The 20201-nt window shown below is 35.4% G+C and overlaps 5 protein-coding genes across 16 annotated transcripts; 3 read left to right on the forward strand and 2 right to left on the reverse strand.

Moving 5' to 3' along the window:
* Positions 1–49: 49 nt before the first annotated feature.
* LOC17895124 (eukaryotic translation initiation factor 2A) lies at positions 50–3767 on the forward strand. The gene is made up of 14 exons (XM_023787175.1): positions 50–133; positions 386–432; positions 518–872; positions 986–1172; positions 1364–1598; positions 1668–1736; positions 1911–2012; positions 2108–2148; positions 2258–2391; positions 2625–2688; positions 2770–2866; positions 2967–3073; positions 3324–3346; positions 3431–3767. The coding sequence occupies exons 2-14, from the start codon at positions 402–404 to the stop codon at positions 3522–3524; spliced, it is 1539 nt and encodes a 512-aa protein (XP_023642943.1). The 5' UTR covers positions 50–133; positions 386–401; the 3' UTR covers positions 3525–3767.
* A 154-nt stretch (positions 3768–3921) lies between these two features.
* Positions 3922–5316, forward strand: LOC17894005 (aquaporin TIP3-1). The gene is made up of 3 exons (XM_006301815.2): positions 3922–4286; positions 4369–4634; positions 4776–5316. The coding sequence occupies exons 1-3, from the start codon at positions 4145–4147 to the stop codon at positions 5163–5165; spliced, it is 798 nt and encodes a 265-aa protein (XP_006301877.1). The 5' UTR covers positions 3922–4144; the 3' UTR covers positions 5166–5316.
* Positions 5303–8845, reverse strand: LOC17895845 (testis-expressed protein 2). The gene is made up of 7 exons (XM_006300555.2): positions 8435–8845; positions 7918–8153; positions 7182–7827; positions 6732–7098; positions 6515–6609; positions 6117–6311; positions 5303–6040 (listed from the first exon to the last, which is right to left on the reverse strand). Exons 1-7 carry the CDS (start codon positions 8636–8638, stop codon positions 5456–5458), a joined length of 2328 nt encoding a protein of 775 aa, XP_006300617.1. The 5' UTR covers positions 8639–8845; the 3' UTR covers positions 5303–5455.
* An 892-nt stretch (positions 8846–9737) lies between these two features.
* Positions 9738–12736, forward strand: LOC111832014. 11 transcript variants are annotated; one of them, XR_002835123.1, is made up of 12 exons: positions 9738–10274; positions 10362–10424; positions 10501–10544; positions 10703–10779; positions 10868–10990; positions 11092–11221; positions 11381–11529; positions 11619–11678; positions 11792–11854; positions 11941–12019; positions 12317–12361; positions 12490–12736. XR_002835123.1 is itself a non-coding variant. In XM_023788083.1 (10 exons), the coding sequence occupies exons 5-10, from the start codon at positions 10934–10936 to the stop codon at positions 12337–12339; spliced, it is 507 nt and encodes a 168-aa protein (XP_023643851.1). In that variant the 5' UTR covers positions 9738–10274; positions 10362–10424; positions 10501–10544; positions 10703–10779; positions 10868–10933; the 3' UTR covers positions 12340–12505. The 11 variants fall into 11 exon arrangements, 3 of the variants coding, with proteins under 3 accessions (XP_023643851.1, XP_023643852.1, XP_023643853.1); XR_002835124.1 differs by having other exon boundaries at positions 12507–12736; XR_002835125.1 differs by having other exon boundaries at positions 9738–10057; positions 10232–10274; positions 12317–12505.
* Positions 12737–13508: 772 nt separating this feature from the next.
* Positions 13509–16543, reverse strand: LOC17896381. Of its 2 annotated transcripts, none has more exons than XM_023787817.1 (6): positions 15877–16543; positions 15001–15179; positions 14656–14890; positions 14475–14560; positions 14293–14384; positions 13509–14208 (listed from the first exon to the last, which is right to left on the reverse strand). In XM_023787817.1, the coding sequence occupies exons 1-6, from the start codon at positions 15970–15972 to the stop codon at positions 13946–13948; spliced, it is 951 nt and encodes a 316-aa protein (XP_023643585.1). In that variant the 5' UTR covers positions 15973–16543; the 3' UTR covers positions 13509–13945. The 2 variants fall into 2 exon arrangements, with proteins under 2 accessions (XP_023643585.1, XP_006302743.2); XM_006302681.2 differs by having other exon boundaries at positions 15001–15185; positions 15877–16533.
* Positions 16544–20201: the final 3658 nt, after the last annotated feature.

Genomic DNA, 20201 nt, shown 5'->3' on the forward strand with positions numbered 1-20201 from the left:
TCTACATTATTTAGAGGTTTATAAAAAATTTCAAGTTAGGGTATCTCTTTAGACGGTTCAGAGCTAAAGCCCCGGCCACAACAGCGACCGACGACTCCCCTCCCCGCCGATTGGAGTTGCGTGTTCCATTCAGGTGCTTTCTTCTTCTTCTTCTTCCCCTTCACCTTGACAAGTTTTATATAAAAGTTGGTTACTTTAATGTGTTTCTTCGACCCAGTAAAGTAATTTTGCGATTTTCGTTTCACCCGTCGTGATTCCTGTGCAACTACTGATTGATGAAGAGGGGTTCAGTAGAAATTTAAGACCTTAATGTTGACTTCAATTTGTGACTTTGGATGATCTTCTAACACAGTGCTGTTTCTTTTCATCAATGCAATTAAATCAGGTATCTTAAGGAAGCAATGAGTTCTTCACCGTCCTTGGAGATTTTAGGTACGTGTGTTTTAAACTCAATTTCATTTTTGAGGTTATGTTTAAATCTCTCTCTCTCTCGTCTCTAAAGTCACATTTTTTACAGTTAGAGATGCTCAAGGTTTCTTTGTGTGGAATGGTCCTCCATTCAGTAATGGTCAACCAACTCTCAAGCTTGAACGAGTTTCATGCTCCAACACGAAGTTCAGTGTTGATGGATCAAAGATTATGGCGATGAAATCAGATGGAATCATCACTATCTATGATTCCACCAGCTTGACAGAAGTGCGGTCGTTCACTATAGCTAATGTTACCACTGCTGAGCTATCTCCATGCGGGACTTATCTTCAGACTTTTCAAAAACCCACTACTCCACAGGAGAAGAACGTCTCTGTTTGGAATATTGAGACAGGAGATCTAGCACATAGTCATTACCAAAAATCCATTACTAAAACCACATGGTAAGCAAGTCTGAGTGCTTAATTGCCAGCATATAAGATGCGTAGATATAGATTGTCTTTGTCCTTATTATACTGCTTGTATCATAAGAGGTGTTTTTGTTGTTCCTCTGTAGGCCATCGATTCGCTTCTGTCCTGATGAATCTTCCGCATGCCGATTGGCTACAAACGAGATTCATTTCTTTGACCCGAAAGATTTCTCGAAAGGAATAACATCCCGGATCAGAGTTCCTGGGGTTGCTGCATTTGAGCTTTCTAAAACGCCAGCTTCCCATATTGCTGTGTTTGTTCCAGAATCAAAGGTGCTTTTCATTGCTTGGGTTAATGCATTCTGATTTTGAACAGTAAAAGAAACATATTTCCTTCTATATCTTGTTGTATTCTCATTCGCAAATTTATCTGTATTTTTTTTCTGAAAGTTGCACTACAACATATGTATAATTGTTTCCTCTGTAGACTAGCAACTCTGACATGTTAATTCTTACATGTATAGGGGAGTCCAGGCAGTGTCCAGATATTTGGATGTGGGAAAGATATGCAGAGTCAGCCAAGTGCTCGACGTAGCTTTTTCCGTTGTTCTTCTGTGCAGTTTAGTTGGAACCACGGTTCCACTGGACTCTTAGTGGTTGTACAATCAGATGTTGACAAGACCAACCAAAATTATTATGGGGAAACAAAGCTACATTACCTTACAATAGACGGCACACATGAGGGCCTTGTTCCATTACGTATGTCCTAATCTTAATATATCTGCTGTTGTGATTGCTGGTGGTACTGACTCTTTGGTGCTTTAACAGGTAAAGAAGGACCAGTTCATGATGTTCAGTGGTCCTATTCTGGTTCAGAGTTTGCAGTTGTATATGGCTGTATCCTTTTTCCATCAGCTATAACGGCTTATCTGTAAGAGTTCATTTAGGAATAATGTTTATCAGTTGGCATTTGAATCTGTTCTTGTTAAGATTGTTGTTTTGCTTTGCATCAATATGCTCTTTCGGGCATGGATTTCTTGGAACATTGGTTTTCCTCAACTGTGACTTCAGTTATGCCTGCTTGTGTGACAATTTTTGACAAGAATTGCAAACCCTTGATGGAACTTGGCGAAGGTCCTTATAACACTCTTCGATGGAACCCAAAAGGGAGAGGTATGATTTTCTTCTTCATCCTTCTTTTCTTTGTCTCTTGTTGTTGTTTCTTTTCAAACAGAGAATTTGTGTAACTTTCAATCAATGTTTCACAGTTTTGTGTGTGGCTGGATTCGGTAACTTGCCTGGTTATATGGTAAATGACTATACCTTGTGTTCTTCATATTTTCAATTTTAGGGTGACAATTAGTCATCAGTTCTCATTTTCTTTTCGTAACATCCTCTCTAAATGGTGTTATATTCAGGCGTTCTGGGATGTTGTCAACAAGAAGCAGATAGGAAGTAATAAAGCTGAGTGTTCTGTAACAAGTGAATGGTCTCCGGATGGGCGTTATTTCTTGACTGCCACAACAGCACCAAGACTTCAAATTGACAATGGGTATGTGAATACTTCTTGCCACATTATTGAGTTTGGTTTCTTATTCGAACAGATCGAGTGGTGAAATGATTACTGTGCATCAATTGTTTGTTCTCATGACCGCCTGTGATAATCCATGACTTTTAACATATGAACCAGCCACTGTTATATATAAAGTTTGTCAGAGATGGTATTTTTCTATGTTTCTCCTTAGTTTTAAGTTGTATTTTTATTGTCTTTGTCTTGACTGGAAGGTTGAAAATCTTCAACTACGACGGAAAGCCTTATTTCAAGAAGATGTTTGAGAGGCTGTATCAGGTCCGTCTCTTCAACAGCTTTGAAAAAAATTACATTAATTACAAATTGTCTTACTTGAGTGCTATGGTTATTTACCTACAGGCTGAATGGAAACCAGAGTCACCGGACAGGTTCGGTGAGATCAGTGAACTTATCAAGTCAGTTGAATCATTGAAACTCGGCGACGGAAAATCGCAAGGTTCTAATCTATTTGTTTAATTACTTAAACATGTCTCTGATTGTAAAAAAAATTCGAAAAGTTATCATGTTCTTAAACGATTTCTACTTATCTATCTTAGGACAAGGATCAGCTCAGAAGAAACCTATTGTTCCCAACGATTTTGCAAAGAAACCGGCTGCATATCAACCCCCGCATGCTAAGCACGCAGCTGCTATTCAAGCTGAGGTAACTCAACAACTTTTCTATAATCTCCAGTGATATCAAATTGCTAATTGTTAACCACACACAGTCATGCATCGGATTTATACTTGAAACGAAAACGAAAATGACAAAAAAAGTTTCTCTCAGTGAGCTCTTAAATATGCATGTCCATAACCAAATCACCAATGAGATTCACTGTTACTTCCGTTTCCGATTGATATTTGGCGTCATATATCAAATATGTCTCTGATAGCTTCATTATTTGCAATTGCAGTTGCTTGGAGGAAGCAGTGCAGGGTAAGTCTCTATCTTGTAATACATACATACATAATCTGAGAAGCTGTCGCGCTTATGTTGATGGATGCTCTGGTGTTAATACAGAGAGATGAGCAAGAACGCTCTTAAAAACAAGAAGAAGAGGGAGAAGAAGAAAGCGGCCGAGGCTGCTGCTGCTTCTGGTGCTAACAACGCATGACTGAAGAAGTCACATTCAGATATGAAATATGAATTGAGATTACAGTTTTGAGATTCTCGGATGGTAATAAAGATTCAATAGAACAGGCAGAAACCGTTATGTAAACCGCTGTTTTTTTTCCTTTACATTTTTCTTATCAGTTGTTTAACCCGCCAAAATCAGAACAACATTATCACAATTTCATTATTGTGATGTTAAAACCCAAGACTAATATGCCGTAAAACTGCATAGTTTCATTGTTTTCACAGCTCTAGAAGATTCGTAGTTTCGTACTTGTTTATCTACTTGGCACACATGCATGTATAGTCAACCGAACACATACACATACATAAACACGTACGCGACGACATGTATTATAAATATCCCGAACCTTAAGGTTCGTCCAAAACCTCACCAGGAGAAGATAAGAAAGTAGCACGAACACGAAGTCTAAGAAAAACGTTGAAGTAATATGGTTAAGTAATTGCATGCAATTTGAAGCTACGTGTCCAGCTTAAGACATTCAAGTCTCACATCTGTCCCTTTTTACTTCGACTTCGCTTCTTTTGGCTTCTTTTAAACTCTCTTTTATCTCTCTCTTTCTTTGTCACGCTTGGTTGTTAATCTTGGGTTAGACAATAATGGCAACATCAGCTCGTAGAGCGTATGGTTTCGGTAGAGCCGATGAGGCTACACACCCTGACTCTATTCGAGCCACTTTAGCTGAATTCCTCTCCACTTTTGTCTTTGTCTTTGCTGCTGAAGGCTCTATCCTCTCTCTCGGTTCGTACATGCACCGTTCTGACTTTATAGTTAAATCTTTGCATATGTGATATGACTTACGAGTTGTCTTTTGTCTTCTCAGATAAGTTGTATTGGGACCACGCTGCCCATGCGGGGACAAACACGCCAGGCGGATTGATTTTAGTGGCGTTGGCTCATGCTTTTGCTCTGTTTGCTGCTGTTTCAGCAGCCATCAACGTCTCTGGTGGACATGTTAACCCGGCGGTCACTTTTGGTGCTCTTATTGGAGGTAGACTTTCAGCGATCCGTGCCATCTACTACTGGATCGCTCAGCTTCTTGGAGCCATTCTCGCATGTCTCTTGTTAAGGCTCGCCACGAACGGCATGGTAATACTAAATGCGATATGTTTATAGGTCAAGTAAGATAAGCCTACAATAATTTAGGGTTATGATCAAACCCACTCGTTATCAGTTTTGGAATTCCGTTTTAACGAGTAAAGACTTAAAAAATAGTTTGTGTTCATGCAGAGACCAGTCGGTTTCCGTGTAGCATCAGGTGTTGGAGCGGTTAATGGACTTGTTCTAGAGATCATTTTAACATTTGGCTTAGTCTACGTCGTGTATTCTACTTTGATTGATCCGAAACGTGGAAGCCTCGGGATCATAGCGCCGCTTGCAATCGGACTCATTGTTGGAGCAAACATCTTAGTGGGTGGACCATTCTCTGGTGCATCAATGAATCCAGCCAGAGCCTTTGGTCCAGCATTGGTAGGATGGAGGTGGCATGACCACTGGATCTATTGGGTCGGACCATTCATCGGCGGTGCCTTAGCCGCCCTTATATATGAGTACATGGTCATACCCACCGAGCCACCTACTCACCACACACACCAGCCCTTGGCTCCTGAAGATTACTAGATGGAAATGTTCCTTGTGTGAGTTGTGTCATTGCTTTTGGTCTTTGTTCATGCTATCTTTATGTGTATGAAATCACTTTGCATAGATACTTTGTTTTGATGCTACTCTTTGTTTGTTGTAATAATAAGAATAAAGAATGATTTCGCAATAATCAGATATTTATACCAAACATTTGAACACAAGTACCAGTATCCTATACTCTAATCTATTGACTATCAGTTTTTGTTTTTGTCTGAAACCTGAAAAAGAAAAAAAAAAAGAAAAGAAAAGAAAGAAAAGCTTCTTCTGTGTCAAGGACCTCTCATCTTTTCAACAATCTGTCTACTTTTTTCCTCCACGTGACGTTTCTTCTCTTCAAACTTCTCTCCCACTTTCTTCCTGAAATCGAACATCCTCGCCTTTGCTGCCCCCATTTTATTTCCCTTTAAATGCGAATCATCCTCCTCGCTCGACACAGTAGACATTGACGGTGATTGAATACTACTCGGAGTAATATCTCTGGCATTGCCTCCTTGTGCCATCGAATCCTGCTTTTCACTGCTTTCCAGCAACGGAGTCTGGAGTTCGTCCAAGGATTTGTCACTCTCTACTATCAGAGATGTTGAATTAGCTGATGGTGCAAACACGGGTTCTTCCTCAATTCTAGGCTTCTGGGGAACGTTGGCAGTTTTCTGCATTTGTTCAGAAGTCGGTGGCTTGTCAGCTTTAGGTTTCGCTTCTGCACATTCTAAATTGTCGTGATCACTGGTCGAGTCTTGATTCAGCCACATGAATGGAGCAATATTGCGTTCGACCCAATCATCCTTTTCAGCTGTCATCCAAGGAATGGTTAAACTTTCACAATTGGGGAGCACCATGACCTCTCGTATTGCCGTCTGCAGAATTTGTTTTTGTCTTCTGGGTTAGTTCAAATTCCTTCTGAAACAAAAAAAAAAGATCGCAACAGCTTACCTTGAACCGGTTGACCAAGAACATAGCAACATGGCTGTTTGTGATTTTGTGTTCACCAACAGAAGAGACAAGGTTGAATTCAATATCGGGCATGCTTGTGAAGCCAAACCACAGTTGATCTGATGGAGGCGGCTTCATATGTACGCAGAGTGTCCCTCGAAGCGAAGACACCCCTATAGACAAAGTAATAGGGACCTGCAGTTTTACAAATTGAGATGGTCTAAGATACTAGAAGAACTAAAAAAAAGGTGCTCGTAATTCTGCTTTCAGATCCTACTAATCACACCACAATTTGTGGTCGTGCAGGTTGTTGTGGTCGTGCAGGTTGGGCACTGTGAACCAAGAGCGCAACAAGCAACGAAACTGTCTTCTAAACATAACAGAAAAACGAGATCAACCTGGGAAACTTGTTCAGCAATGTTCTTCAGAATAGATTTCCACTTGGATCCATTGCTCGGAGCTGCTTTTGTACCTTTTGGACCCTTAGATTCACCTGCAAAAATTAAATATCAGTCTATTTTCTAGTCCTTGGTCTAATGCTTCTAAGCATTATGCAAGATCACAAGCAAAATAATTAGATGAATACATAAACCAATAAAAAAAGACTGTACTAACCAGCTTTATCAGTTCCACCATTTTTCACATCTTGTGCATCAACAGTTCCTCCGGGGACACTTAATTGCTTCTCAAAATCTGCAAGACCTTCAAGGAGATCAGGTGGAACATCCCCAGCAGGATTTGGCTGCAACTTTCCCTCAGCAATGCCTTTCTGCAGATCTTCCTCTCGGGCATCAACCCGAGTTTCAACATCAATTCCCGCACCGCCAGTGTATTCAATATCTAGTTCGAACGCCCACACACCATTCATCTCCATTGGAAGAATTCTTGTACCGTGTATATAAGGTGGGAGATTTCCAATGTCTACATCACAACAGATTAAGTCGCCTATGTAGCTGGGAAGTCTCATGTTGGACATTACCCGCTGTTTAATCAAAAGAAAAGTTAGATAAAAAATAAACGCAGCCAAAATCCTGATTTAGTGAACTTTCATATTAATGAACATACCTGGATTCGTTCGCGAACTAAATTCTTCAGCACTTTGTTCTGTTTGACATCAAAGAACAGCCGCGAAATTAGTACGTTCAATGCCAGTGTTCCTTCATCAAAAGACTTATCTTCTGAATCTACATCTGATGCATGACTGCTATGGCTCCAAGAACGTGAGTACACTTGGACATCGGTTTCCTCAGGAATGTTATCTTGCATCTTTCTAGCTGGGGTGCTTTTCCCAGAGCTACCAGTAGATTGTGAATCTTGGTAAGGGCGGGTTGAAGTCTTCTTGTCTTCACGAATTGACGGGGGCAAATTTACTTTAGTCGAGCACTTTTTCGAAAATTTCTTCCAGAACAAACGAACCTTTGATGAGGGACCATCCACTTTAAACCCTTTGTCCAGTGACTCAAAACTAAACCCAGCTGATGGTTTCATAAAAGAAGGATATGCTGCATTCAGGGAAGCCAAATAGATTCGGAAATCGTCTTTCAATTTGGTGGACCAAATAAACCTTTCCTGATTCTCGCAAGCAGCAAGACGAAGAGCTTTACACCATGACTCCTTCTCCCAAGAAGTCTCTAAGAAAATGTACAACAGTCGGTTTCCCTTGTACAAAACAGAAGTTTTGCTTTCTACTTGTATAGGAAATCTTTTAGCCCTAAGAAAACACAAAACAAAGGGATATGAATAATAAAGTTGAGGACATTTACAAGAATGGATTCGAGAACTAAAATTTTGACAATCGTACCATTTCCTAGTCGGTCCAGACCCTGAAACAGCGTCAACAAAGCAACCTTTCAAAGTAATAGAAGTCTGAGTGCCATCTGAATCTGACAAGATGAGCTTATGGTCTTTGATACGAGCAAATCTCCTAACTGGATGTACCTCCAAGAGATCTAGTCTCTTCTTCTTTTGCTCCTTTTGCAATTTCTCCTTCATCCAATCCTTTACACTTTCGTCCATTTCCAAAATCCAGATCACTCCCTGAGATATAGGCATAAAGAAAAATGAAATCAAACAGCTTTCATTGCAGAGATCTAAAAATAGCGAAAATGATCAAAGCAGTCACAAAACCAACCCACTAGATTCCAATTCCGACTAAACTCAAAACTCACATTTTCTCAGCAAATTAGTGAACCTCGATTCAAAATTAGGGATATTCAAAATTATGAACCAGACTAAATTAGGGCTTCACTGAGACTACCAATGCAATAAACTCAATGTTCACTGCAGAAAACTTTAAAAACGCAAGAGGTTCTGTTCACCTGTTTGCTGAGACTGAAATCAACGGACTGGCGAGGATCAAAGTTCTTATGAGTTGGATCAGAACCCGAACTCGGTTCCTGTCGATTACTCTTCCGATTCAGCCGCTTCACAAGATACAAAAACCCAATTACTTCCGCCGCAACGATCGCGAGAATCCCCAGTAGAAATCCGAAAACGAACACGAAACCCGCAAACGAAACCATCTCCGGGGATGGATGCTCCAAGTTTCTCGATTCCGACTAGTGCCAGAGGGGAAAAGATTTCTTGCTAAAGAATCAAGCAAAGAAGAAGACGCGTAACGTCGTGTACTTCATTGTCACTTTGAATGATGGAGAAGAAACAGAAGAAGGAGAAGAGAGAAAGGGATGATTAAATTGGGATGGTACTTACTACTCACTCTCTAATCAATTCCAAATTTCCAACCAAACAATTTGCCCAAAAAATAATTATTATCCCCTTTTTTTTTTATCCAAAGAAAAAAAAAACATTATCAAAAGAGTATATAGCTAACTAAAAGCGAATCTTAATTTCTTCAAACTAATGACTCGGAGAAGAAAATATTGAGAACATTTGACCCAATAAATAAATAAAATATAGATAACAAAGGAAAGCAACCATCAATTTTAATCGTTTCTGGAAATAAAATCATAAATTTTTAGTATCTTTAGAATGTTTCTTGCGACAAAAAAAAAAAAAAAGGAATGTTTCTTTTGGTAATATTTAGTATCTTTAGAATATGAATATAAAATATATAGGATACTTTTCTAATGATTTGATTTTAAGATTGAATTTCTGTCAATTATTTTAACTGGATGATATTTTAGATTTTATTACCTATGGTATATACATGAAAATCTACACAAATTAATTTTTAAATCTCTAAAAATTATATATATACATATTTAAGATAATCTACTGCCAGATTAATTATAGTTTCAAATATTAAAAAATAGTCTATTGTGTATTGTACATTTGTACTTTAAAGTTTGTTTGAAATCAAATGTTAAAAAATTTAAGACACACATATATTTAGTCTCGAAATATAATAATAAAAATAGATAAATTTGCTAGTTATATCCTTCTATTTAAAATAACATCTATTATACCAGAAAAGCCCACGACTTTTTTTGTCATAAAAAAAGCCCATGGCTTAACAAACAACAAAAGCCCAAGTCCAGACGGTGAATTTATTTATTTTTATTTTACTTTTTTATCAACGTTTCAATTATAGACGTTTCGATTAATTTCCATTTTTTCTTACAACATACAACAATTTCCTCTTTTTTTTGAAATTTAGAGTTTCGTTCTCATAGACTCTTCATTTTAATGGTGACAAGAGAGCTTGTGATTCTAATGGGGACGAGAGAGCAAAACAAGTCAGAGGTATCGTTCTAAACCTATGAATCAATTTTGCTATTAGAATAAGAGTTTTGTATTTGTATGTGGCATCTTAATTAACGGGTTTCTTTCTTTCTTTTGGGTGAAACGAAACAAACGGGTGTGTATTCATGTTCCAACCAAGACAATGAATCAGATTTATTCAAGGACCAAGTAGATTCATAACTAAAACGGTCGTTGGCGTTCTTACAGTAAGTGACAACATCAAATTGATCGATGTGAAGGTAATCTAGTTCTTTATTCCCTTGTCACTTCCATAAAAGTGAGTCGAATATGCTTTTTAGAAGGTAATCTAGGTCTTTGTCTTGTCCCCTTCCTCTTAATTTTTTTTTTCTTTCTAATGTGTTGAATCTTTTCACTGCATGCAAAGGAGTGTTAAAAACTTTTTTGTTTTGAAGGATGAAGTAGATACAGAACAAAAACGGTTGCCGGCGTAAGACAGTAAGATGGGAATGTGACTGTGATTTTGTTTTCACTTGAGGATGTTATTTTAACCAAACTTCTTCTAATTTTTATATTTTTGTGCAGATGGGAGATATACTATGTTTTGAAGAATGAAGAAGGTTCATAACCAAAGAAAAACAAACTGAGGTTTTTGCATTGTTTTCTTTGTTGCTTCTCTAGATGATGGATATGGCTCACTCTTTCTTCGCATGCATATTTTTAGGGATGACTGACTCAAGTCAACAACAACAACGGGAAAAATCTTCTGTAAGTATTCACTTCACTTAATCAATAACTATCTCTTTTTTTTTTTTTGTGAGTTATATATATTATCACCTTCACCTTCTCTTCTCTACTCTTAGAATCCCAGCAATGTTGATGAATATAATAATCTGTTGGAAATATTATTTTTGTGTCTTTTCAAGTGATGGATGATCAGAGGACATGGCTTTTCTTCTTCAACTCTCATATGATTTGGCAAGAACCTCCACTATGAGAAAATGTAAATAATCTTGGGGTTTATTGTGTGTTTCTTCAACTCTCATCTGAATGTTTTGCTTTCTTAATTTTGAATTCTTTTTTGTGTATAGGATCTTGATGATGGAGATTTTGTTTTGTATGGTTCACTCTCTCTCTTCGCATGCATAATTTTAGGGATGACCAGCCCAACAACAACAACAACAAATCACCACCAACAATGGAAAAAATCCTCTGTAAGTAAAAACTTATTAAGATCCTTATTTATGTTTCTGTTTTATCCCTTAACCAATAATAATCTCTTTTCCTTTTTCTTTTGTGTGTTATATCTTATCAGCTTCTCTTGTCTACTCTTAGAATCCAAGCATTGTTGATGAATAATCTGGTCGAGTATTGTTTCCTGCCTTTGCAAGTGATAGATGTTAAGAGGACATGGCGTTTCTTCTTCAACTCTCTCATCTACTTTGGTGAGAACCTCCACTATGAGAAAATGTATATATTCTCGGGGTCTACTGTGTGTTTTTTCAAATCTCATCTATTTTTTTTGCTTTCTTAAATATGATTTTTGTTTTGTATATAGAATCTTGATTAATGGGTTTGTTTCTTTTTGAGATTCCATGAAACAGCTCTCTACAAAAACAAGTCATCAGTGAAGGAGAGAAGAAGCTCAATCGTCGACAAGCAGACTTCATTGCTGTTTACGAACAAGTCAGGCAAGCCATCCCATTACTCAACAAAATTACTCAATGTGTTCGGCTCAGTTCCCCATCCATAAGTGAGACTTGAGATTTTTTTGTTTTGTTATTACTGATTATGTAGATGACGGAGATATATGGAGATTCACGTTTTTCTCATTATTATTAGGGTTGATGCTGGATTATGGACCCAAACGATGGAAAAAAAACCTCCTCTTCTTATTGCTCTGTAAGTTATCTCAAATTCCTCTTTGCTCTTCTTTATTTTCTCTTGTTTCAAGTTTATCTTTCTCCCTCAACCAGTAATCCTTCTATTTTTTTTATTGTTTGTTGAACAACAAGGTGCAACTGAAGTGGAACTCGACAAGGCACCAAAATTCAAAGCAAAACCCTATGAACAAAAAGGTACTTTTGATTGTCTCATGCCAACAATTCTCTTCCACAGGTAATAAACTATTATAAGTCTTTGATTCCTTTTCATTAAATTTCAGGATGGTGATGTTACAAATAGCACTACCAATCTGATTGAGGAAAATTATAGCCATCACAAATTTTATGATGTTATGAAATGTAAGATCAACTTGCGGAACATAAAAGGTCGAAGTAGATTAATACACCATCAGAGTCTAAGTAGATTTAGAACAAAAAAGATCACCGACGTTCTTGTAGAACAATATCAAACTGATTTTAGAAGGTAATCTAGGACTTTGTCTTGACTCAGCCCGCTTCCTCAAATTTAATTTTTTTTTTTTAAAAGTTTTTGATGAGAATGTGAATTATATGTTTTTTCACTTAGGCTGTTGTTTTAATTTCAAACTTAAAAATTAACTTTATCGAAGCTTCGTCTAATTCTATATTTTTGTGCAGGTAGGAGATATGATATGGTTTGAAGAATGATTTAGAACCAAAAAGGTAACAACATCAAACTGACTCTTCTAGTTATAGGTGTCTTTGACTCTATACGTCTTTCGTTTCTTGTCCACTTCAATATGCCAATCTTTCACTCAGTAAGTCTGTCTAATTAATAATTTGCTTTGAAGTTTATATCTTGTTACAGATGATCTTTGTTTCCGAAATTGCACTCACGGTTTTGCTATCGATTACCAACTTAATTATACCATGTAAAAAGGGAAAGAACATATGATTGATGATGAAAGATAGAAAAAAAAAAAAAAAAAAACATAAACCCTGGATGGTTTTGGTGGATGTTTCCAGTGTTTGAATAATCTCGCCTAGTTCTTTATTTGTTTCAGTCATCTCTTTCTAAGATTTCCTCAATTTTTATATTTCTTGTAGGAATAAGAAAACGACACAAAAACTTGTAAAAGCTTTTAGTTTTCGAGTGAAAGTTGAAATGTGAAAGGGAAATTTATAATTTAATGTAGATTTCTCCATCTACATCTTCCAAACAGAGGAAAGAAATTCACTACAAGAAAACATTAAAGCATTCAATTGTAAAACGTTTAAGTTTGTTTGGTTAAGAAAACTAATATCGCAGCTTTTGTAAGCATCATATCAGAGTATTAACATAGTTTACCATCATTTCTAATTTTTTTTTTGTACTTGGGAGAAAAGTATTTGATGTCGTGCTTAACACATTCACCAATAATAATTGTTTACTTTTATCTAATCTATAATCTCTTTTCACTGTAACGTATTTTTACTATAGAATCATTTTCATTTCTTTTTTAATTTAGTATACTGTATATACGGTGGTAACTCTCACATCTTTTCATTTTCACATAATATATTCCTTTTTCCAATATAAATAATGTCTTTGATTTTTTTTTAAACAAGTTTGCAACAGTAAAGTATAAAGAGTTTGTTGAACTAGAAAGCTCGACTGTTTCAGTTTTCAATTCTTTCAAGTTTCGACTTCCGTTTCTTAATACACGTTACAGAAAGAGTCGGAATATATCATTTCTTAAGTCAAAAACTGTAACTGATTATTATGGTCAAGACAAAATATCGTCATCATCATAACATTCATCACTAAAATTTAAAAAATTAAAAAAAAAAATAGAAAACAAAGGACATAAGTCAAATCCAACGACATCTCTTTACCGACATACAAAAAAGAGATTTTATTTATATATTTTAGACAGAAAAGTACAAAAACAAAACAGAGTACTCTGTTCACAGGATCCATTTACATCCGTCTCACCCAAGAAAAAAGAACTTTTCTTGTTTTCTCATCACTGTAAAACCAAAAAACAAAAAAAAAAACCGAAAGAAAGAAAAAAAAAAACTCTGTTTCATGATCTCTCTTAGAAACTTCCATGATTGGCTTTTGCAACAGGAGGAAAAACTCAGCGACGGCGGTTGCTACCTAAAACAACACAACGAGCCAGACAGAAAAACACAGAGAAGGGAAAGAGGAGGAGGAGGAGCTTGAAAGAAATGTTCAGGGTTATGTTTTTTTCACAAGAAAAAAAAAAAAAAAAAAAGGTTTGGAGAAACGATAAAACATAAACGAGCAAAGACGAGATTGAGATCTTAGAAGCTCGAGTTTAAGAAGAAGTTAAAGTCATGGTGATCAACATTGAGCTGTTTGAGCCATGAATCCGCAGCGCTTTGAAGATAACCCAACCGGTCATTATCAAATCCTGTCTGTCCCCAGAGATCACCTTGCATTTTGTAACTCGTTAAAGCAAATGGAGGCAATGGGATTCTCTTGTTCATAACAGATTCTTCATCAAACAGATCTACTTCTTCCTCCTGGTCTTTGTTGTTGCTCTGATCTCCTTCCACCACATTATCTGCAGCAGCTTTCAAAGCCGTTAGCATCCAGAAATGGTGCTTGTTCATAACGCCACTGATCAAGAATTTTGGGTCACACGTACCTTGAAAAGTCGAAGATAGAGTGTGGTAAGTTAAGAAGGCAGTCGTCAAGTCTTTCTCGTTCTTGCAGGTTGGGATGTGATAGATCGGGTACCTAATTCATCACTCAGTCAGGAAATACAATTAACTAAGTTGTTAACGAAAAGGGAAGGGTTGTATTGACCCAAAAAACAAAACTACTTACCAAGCAACAGCCATCCAACTTGCAGGAGACATATCGACACTCCTCAAGGTCATGAGTGCAGGATATTTCTCCGCCAGTTCACTGATCTGAACAAGAATCAAGAAGAGTACATTTCTGTATCAAAACCAAAGTTCATTACGAAGAAAAAAGAACTAAGAGAAATGAAGGGAGAGAAGAGAACCTTGTCAGTTAAAGGAACCCGCTTGTACGGAGGATCTCTTTCGATGAACTTAAAGTCAAGGTAACCAAGTCTATCTTTCAGCAACAGTGCACCATCCGGATCAGAAACCGAGTCTTCCGAGACAGCATCCCATGTTTTGCTGGAATCGTTGCTCATCGACCTTGACAACAACTTTTCACTCTCGCTATCGCTCCAACACTCGCTGCTCTCAGATTCAACCACATCACTCTGGTTCCTGCAATTTCCATTGTCAAACAAACAAGACAAGGGTCGTTAAAGAATTCAGACTCTATTCAAAAACAACAAAACTTAAATGTCTTTAAGAAATAAAATGGGAAAAGAAACCTGGAAATCAAGCCGGGTTTGTTAGTGTAGATTTGGATGGCTGATAGATACGGGACATAGTACTGCATAACAGTTTCACCATTGTTTAAATCGACCTGTGTTCCAAAGCCATACGCACTCAGCTCATCGTAACAGTCCCAGAGATCAGGAAGCCTGAAGTAGTCGATCTCCTCCTTTCCCTGTTCCTGCCAAGGATTCTCAAAAGATCACTCAAAACCTCAAATGCAAATCACAATATATGATTAAGCTGTTCAGAACAATTCAAGCAGTTGAGATTAATCCATAAACACAAGACGTAAACCATAATAATAACCAAATAAGACAAGCCATCTCTAATGATATAGACAGATCCAGTGAGCGAGCATCAAGAAGAAGAAGAAGAAGATTCAACAAAAACTCAGGACTGAATAAAATAATAATAAAAAGTAAAGCAAATCATGTCGCACGTTTCTTCCACGTGGGAGAGACAGAATCAATAAAACGATGTGACACCATTTTAAAGGGATTATAGATTTTCATAGATAATTTTTTAGCTCTAGATGATGATGGACCATGCAATTATTGTCTCTATTTGCCAAATCTCATCACCACCCAAATCATTAAAATATATATATATATATATATATATATATATATTACAGGTTTTAGGTTGTCTTCTGATACATCATCCCGTGATTTTTAATTTTTTTAAAAATAAGACCTTTAGGACAAAATCTGTTGATTAGAGAGACACAGATTTGAGAGAAAGGAGACACAACCCGACTAAATAAGTTCTTTAATTGAGACTTAAGACTCTCTTCTAATTATCCCCTAAATCAAGGATTACTACTCAAAGAGAAGAAAGAATTAAAAAAAAAAAAAAGAGAGAGAGTTTACCTGAGGAAGAGAGAACAAAGAAGGCTTAGGAGTGATTCCTAAGAGAAACCTCTCAAGATTCGAACGACCTTTAGTTGAAGAACACCACCACCACATTCTTCTCTCTCTCTCTACACTCTTCTTCTGCTTCTTTGTCAGTCAGAAAATCTCTCTGAATTAAGATAAGATCTCTTTATAACCAGATTCTAGTCCACGGAAGGGAACACAAAGTTTGGAAATTTCATAATTTCTGGTCTTCTCTAATTAAATTTTAAAAAAGAAAAGAAAAGAAACACACCACAAATCCCAATATGGTAGCTTTATAATTCCCAATATAACTTTCTTTCCTTTTAATCGTTTCTGTATATCCCAACACTCAGATTCTCACCCTAATTTTCCCCCTTTATACTCTCCCCCAAACCAAACCAAACCAAAAAATAAAAAAAGAGAGAAGATAACTGCACAACAAGAAGATCACAGAGCTGCTTCTGGGGTTTTTAAGAAAAAAAAGAGAGAAAAATCGAAACTTGCGATTATAAGAGATGATGGGAAAATGAGAATCAGAAACTGGGATTCTTGTATTTTCTTTTCCAAGATTTTGAGGTTTTAAGTCTCAGATGAAAAATGAGGATAAAGAAACTGAAGTAGAGAGATGAATAAAAGCTTTATGTGTAGGATTGCTTTGTATTAATGGAAGAAGGAAACGAGCAGGACGAAACGCTTCTTCTCTCTCTCTCTCACTCTGATCCTTTTTAAAAAAATATTTATTATGTAATTAATTTTCATTTTTTACTTTTAAATTAAAAAAAACAAACCCCCCAAGGCCCCAAGTATGAAACTGAAGACTTTTGTCTGATCTTCTTTTTTTTTTCTAACAAAAGATTAAATAATAAAGAAAAAACAACTCGTATCTATCTAAATTAAAAAAGGGAGGATTGCATTCTTTATTATTAGTACATAATAATCAGATTTGTATATTTATAGATAGCAAACAAAAAAATGTAGACATATTTACCTCATTAACAACACCACAAAATCTAGTCACATTGCAAAAAAAAAACACTGGGAATCTCTAGTTTCTTTTTGTTTATTTATATATTTCTAATTTGCTGATTAGTCATATATATATGACCTTATTATTATTATGACGACATTGTATAATTGTCTTTTTTTTAAAAGGATAATTTAGCTAAATATGGATTAAATGTAAATTTTGGAGATCACGAGGACGTTAGGAAGAGAGTAATCCTGTTTTTAAATTTGCGTGGTGACTGGTGAGTGAGAGTGATAAAGCTTTTCTGAAAGTGCCATAAATGAGTTTTTCTTGTTTGCTCGCAAGTTTTTTTTATTTTTTTTTGGTTATTGACGTGAAGTATCATCGTCATCAATGATCGGATTGAGAAACAGTAAAGACACAAATCTAATAAACGGAAAGGGTTTAATTATCAATGCTGATTTTTATGAGTGATGGATAATATTATTATTACAGCTTCTTTTATAATAGTATAGATATCTCTTTTTGTAGTTTAATACTAGTACAATTGTAATAAAACTTTTGACAAAAAGACATTTAGAATAAAAGGGTGAATGAGAGAGTGTTGTTGAATGAAATTAAAAAATAGAAGAAGAAGAAGAGTGAAGAATGTGAACACTGGAAGAAGAAGAAGAGAGTGTGTTGTCGGAATAATGCGATTCCTGGACGCCGCGTGTCTGCCAAAACTGCGTCGGTCTCTCGCGTTTCGCTTCCTTCGTTATGTTTTTTTAATTAATTATTTTAGCGTTTTCCAATTGCTGTAAGCACTAAAGCATGATACTGTGCTTTTTAACGTTCTACCGACTAAGTAATGGAGTTCATGTACTTGTGTGGTATATAATTAGTGTAATTGGATGGTGGATGTGAATAAATAATAATTATTAGTTAAATAAAATCTTTAAACAGTCTCTTAATAGAAAAGTTAAAAAAGAATTTGAGATACTTGGATTCTAGAAAGCTCTCATCATTTTTCCTTTTTTTATTATAAATAATATATAAATGTAACTGTGAAATAGCATTTTCTTTTATTGAATACTAGGGCTGTCAGCCCGGAAAATGAAAACTTAAAGTAATTAACATTGTTAAATAACGGTTTTAAGTGGAAGATTGATTATAATCTTCTAACTGTATATTTTTTAATTTAATTTACGAATTTATTTTCTTTACTTTTTCTATATTATATTATGATATATTAGATTTGTGAGACTGAGAAAGCTTTCTTACAATTTTATCTTTATCCTTCAAATGATATTTTTCTGTTGGTATCGCTGCATTTTAATACTGATGATCCTAGAGAGTCAAAAGAGTTCAACATTTATGAACGGCCATTTTTTCTCTTAATGTGCCCCTTCTTTTGCTTTATTTAAAAAACAAAGCTGTCAACGCAATTATGAAATAAACTTATAGCTACTGCCCTTAAAAGAGTATTAAAAATCCATGTCTTTTCCTTTCACAAAATCTAAGAAGCTTTTTGGATACAAAGTTCAACTATTTCTATCATAATACATGTTTCAAACACCAACGAATCATTAGTCCCATAAAACTAATAAGACAACTCTACATATTCAACTAAATTTAACATAACATTATAGGAACATAAACAATGCCTAAAGAAACATCAATGAGAAAGAATATGCTTGAACATGAGTCAGTCAACGCCGATTAGTAAATAGAAAAATAATACTTAGATTTTTTTAAACTCAGAGGTGTGCAACAATACTTAGAAAAACAAAAACTCTTTTCAAGTTCCATAGAAATCTATATATATAAACAAAGAGGTGTGAAAACAAAAAGATGTGAAAAATATCAGGTGTGAACATTTAAAGCTAGGGTACGACGTAACCCTGGGCACGAAGCGAATATTCGGAAAATTTGTGATATTTGTTATTTGCTTCGCCTCGACCGAATAGTTGATTTTGCTATTTGCTTCGATTCGTAAATTTTCGAGTATTCGGAACTTCGGATATTCGAATATTTTTCGTAATATTTGCGAATTACTTGCTTCGCTTCGCTTCGACGCATCTATTTTTTTTTTAAACTAAAAACATATAGTATATAAATATAAAGTGCAAAATATGAAATATTAGAGGTTTTTATTTGATATGTTTTCAAAATAAGAAGGAAATGTAACCACCGTCGAAAGAATTTTCACATTTTATTTTTAATAATGATTTTTCTAGTAAAGTTTTATTTGCTTAAAAACAACATTTAACAAAAAAAGACCCAACGAGCCAAAATATAATAATTTGAATAATAGGCCTATCAGATATATACCCAAATCTATAAATACACATATTATATATATTATATAATAATTTATATTTATACATATATATAAATATACGAAGCGAAGCGGATATTCGGCACTAAAAAAATCAATATTTGTTATTTGTTTCGGTTTTTACGAATACTAGATTTTCATATTTGCTTCGGTTCAATATCTTATAGATATTTGAATTTTTCGAATCGAATCGAAACGAATATCGAAGCGAAGCGAATCTAACGAATATTTTGCCCAGGGCGGACGAATAGACACAATTGTTAGATATAAAACCTGAGGGTACGACGAATAAACACAATTGTTGGATATAAAACCTTGCAACTTTTGACATCATTAACAAATATAAACCGTTAGATGAGATAACAAAAACAATCTCATCCGTTAGATTAAAACGATGACATCAGCAATCATAAAAAGTGGAATATGCTTGAACATGAGTCGGTCAACGCCGATTAGTAAATAGAAAAATAATACTTAGATTTTTTTAAACTGAGAGATGTGCAACAATACTCAGACAAACAAAAACTCTTTTCAAGGTCCACATAAATCTATATATATAAACAAAAAGGTGTGAAAACAAAAAGATGTGAAAAATAACAGGTGTGAACATTTAAAGCTAGAGATACGACGAATAAACACAATTGTTATATATAAAATCTGGGAGTATGACGAATAAACACAATTGTTGGATATAAAACCTTGCAACTTTTGACATCATTAACAAATATAAACCGTTAGATAAGATAATCAAAACATCTCATCCGTTAGATTAAAACGATGACATCAGCAATCATAAAAAGTGGGTTTGCTATTATATATAGATATTTGAATTATTATATTTTGAGAGATGTTTGTTACAAGAAAAAGACTTGAGAGTTATAACAAAAAAAAAATGGTTGTTTAACACGTGGGGGAATTGTTTGTTACCTTTTTGTTTTTCGTAACTTTGTGATAAGCTAAGGTCACGTGTCCTATATGTTGTCGTTTCCTCAACACACTACTCCGAGTCGCTATGTCGCCAACGCTATATGA

Source organism: Capsella rubella, unplaced genomic scaffold (assembly GCF_000375325.1).
Source record: "Capsella rubella cultivar Monte Gargano unplaced genomic scaffold, Caprub1_0 scaffold_2, whole genome shotgun sequence".
NCBI classification, from domain to species: Eukaryota; Viridiplantae; Streptophyta; class Magnoliopsida; order Brassicales; family Brassicaceae; genus Capsella; species Capsella rubella.

Bases quoted from the DNA above. Each gene is read 5' to 3' on its own strand.
- LOC111832014 (XM_023788085.1), top strand. From the start codon at position 10,934: ATGACCAGCCCAACAACAACAACAACAAATCACCACCAACAATGGAAA. The intron at 10,991-11,091 runs GTAAGTAAAAAC...ATATCTTATCAG, and splicing joins AACAATGGAAAAAATCCTCT to CTTCTCTTGTCTACTCTTAG. The intron at 11,679-11,791 runs GTAAGTTATCTC...TTGAACAACAAG, and splicing joins CCTCCTCTTCTTATTGCTCT to GTGCAACTGAAGTGGAACTC.
- LOC17894005 (XM_006301815.2), top strand. From the start codon at position 4,145: ATGGCAACATCAGCTCGTAGAGCGTATGGTTTCGGTAGAGCCGATGAG. The intron at 4,287-4,368 runs GTTCGTACATGC...TTGTCTTCTCAG, and splicing joins AGGCTCTATCCTCTCTCTCG to ATAAGTTGTATTGGGACCAC. The intron at 4,635-4,775 runs GTAATACTAAAT...GTGTTCATGCAG, and splicing joins GGCTCGCCACGAACGGCATG to AGACCAGTCGGTTTCCGTGT.
- LOC17895124 (XM_023787175.1), top strand. From the start codon at position 402: ATGAGTTCTTCACCGTCCTTGGAGATTTTAG. The intron at 1,173-1,363 runs GTGCTTTTCATT...TTACATGTATAG, and splicing joins TGTTTGTTCCAGAATCAAAG to GGGAGTCCAGGCAGTGTCCA. The intron at 1,737-1,910 runs GTATCCTTTTTC...CTGTGACTTCAG, and splicing joins GTTTGCAGTTGTATATGGCT to TTATGCCTGCTTGTGTGACA.
- LOC17895845 (XM_006300555.2), bottom strand. From the start codon at position 8,638: ATGGTTTCGTTTGCGGGTTTCGTGTTCGTTTTCGGATTTCTACTGGGG. The intron at 8,154-8,434 runs GTGAACAGAACC...CCTATATCTCAG, and splicing joins ATTTCAGTCTCAGCAAACAG to GGAGTGATCTGGATTTTGGA. The intron at 6,312-6,514 runs GTTGATCTCGTT...GTAAAACTGCAG, and splicing joins TTGCTGAACAAGTTTCCCAG to GTCCCTATTACTTTGTCTAT.
- LOC17896381 (XM_006302681.2), bottom strand. From the start codon at position 15,972: ATGTGGTGGTGGTGTTCTTCAACTAAAGGTCGTTCGAATCTTGAGAGG. The intron at 14,561-14,655 runs GTTCTCTTCTCT...ATTCTTGTTCAG, and splicing joins GGGTTCCTTTAACTGACAAG to ATCAGTGAACTGGCGGAGAA. The intron at 14,385-14,474 runs GTAAGTAGTTTT...GTGATGAATTAG, and splicing joins AGTTGGATGGCTGTTGCTTG to GTACCCGATCTATCACATCC.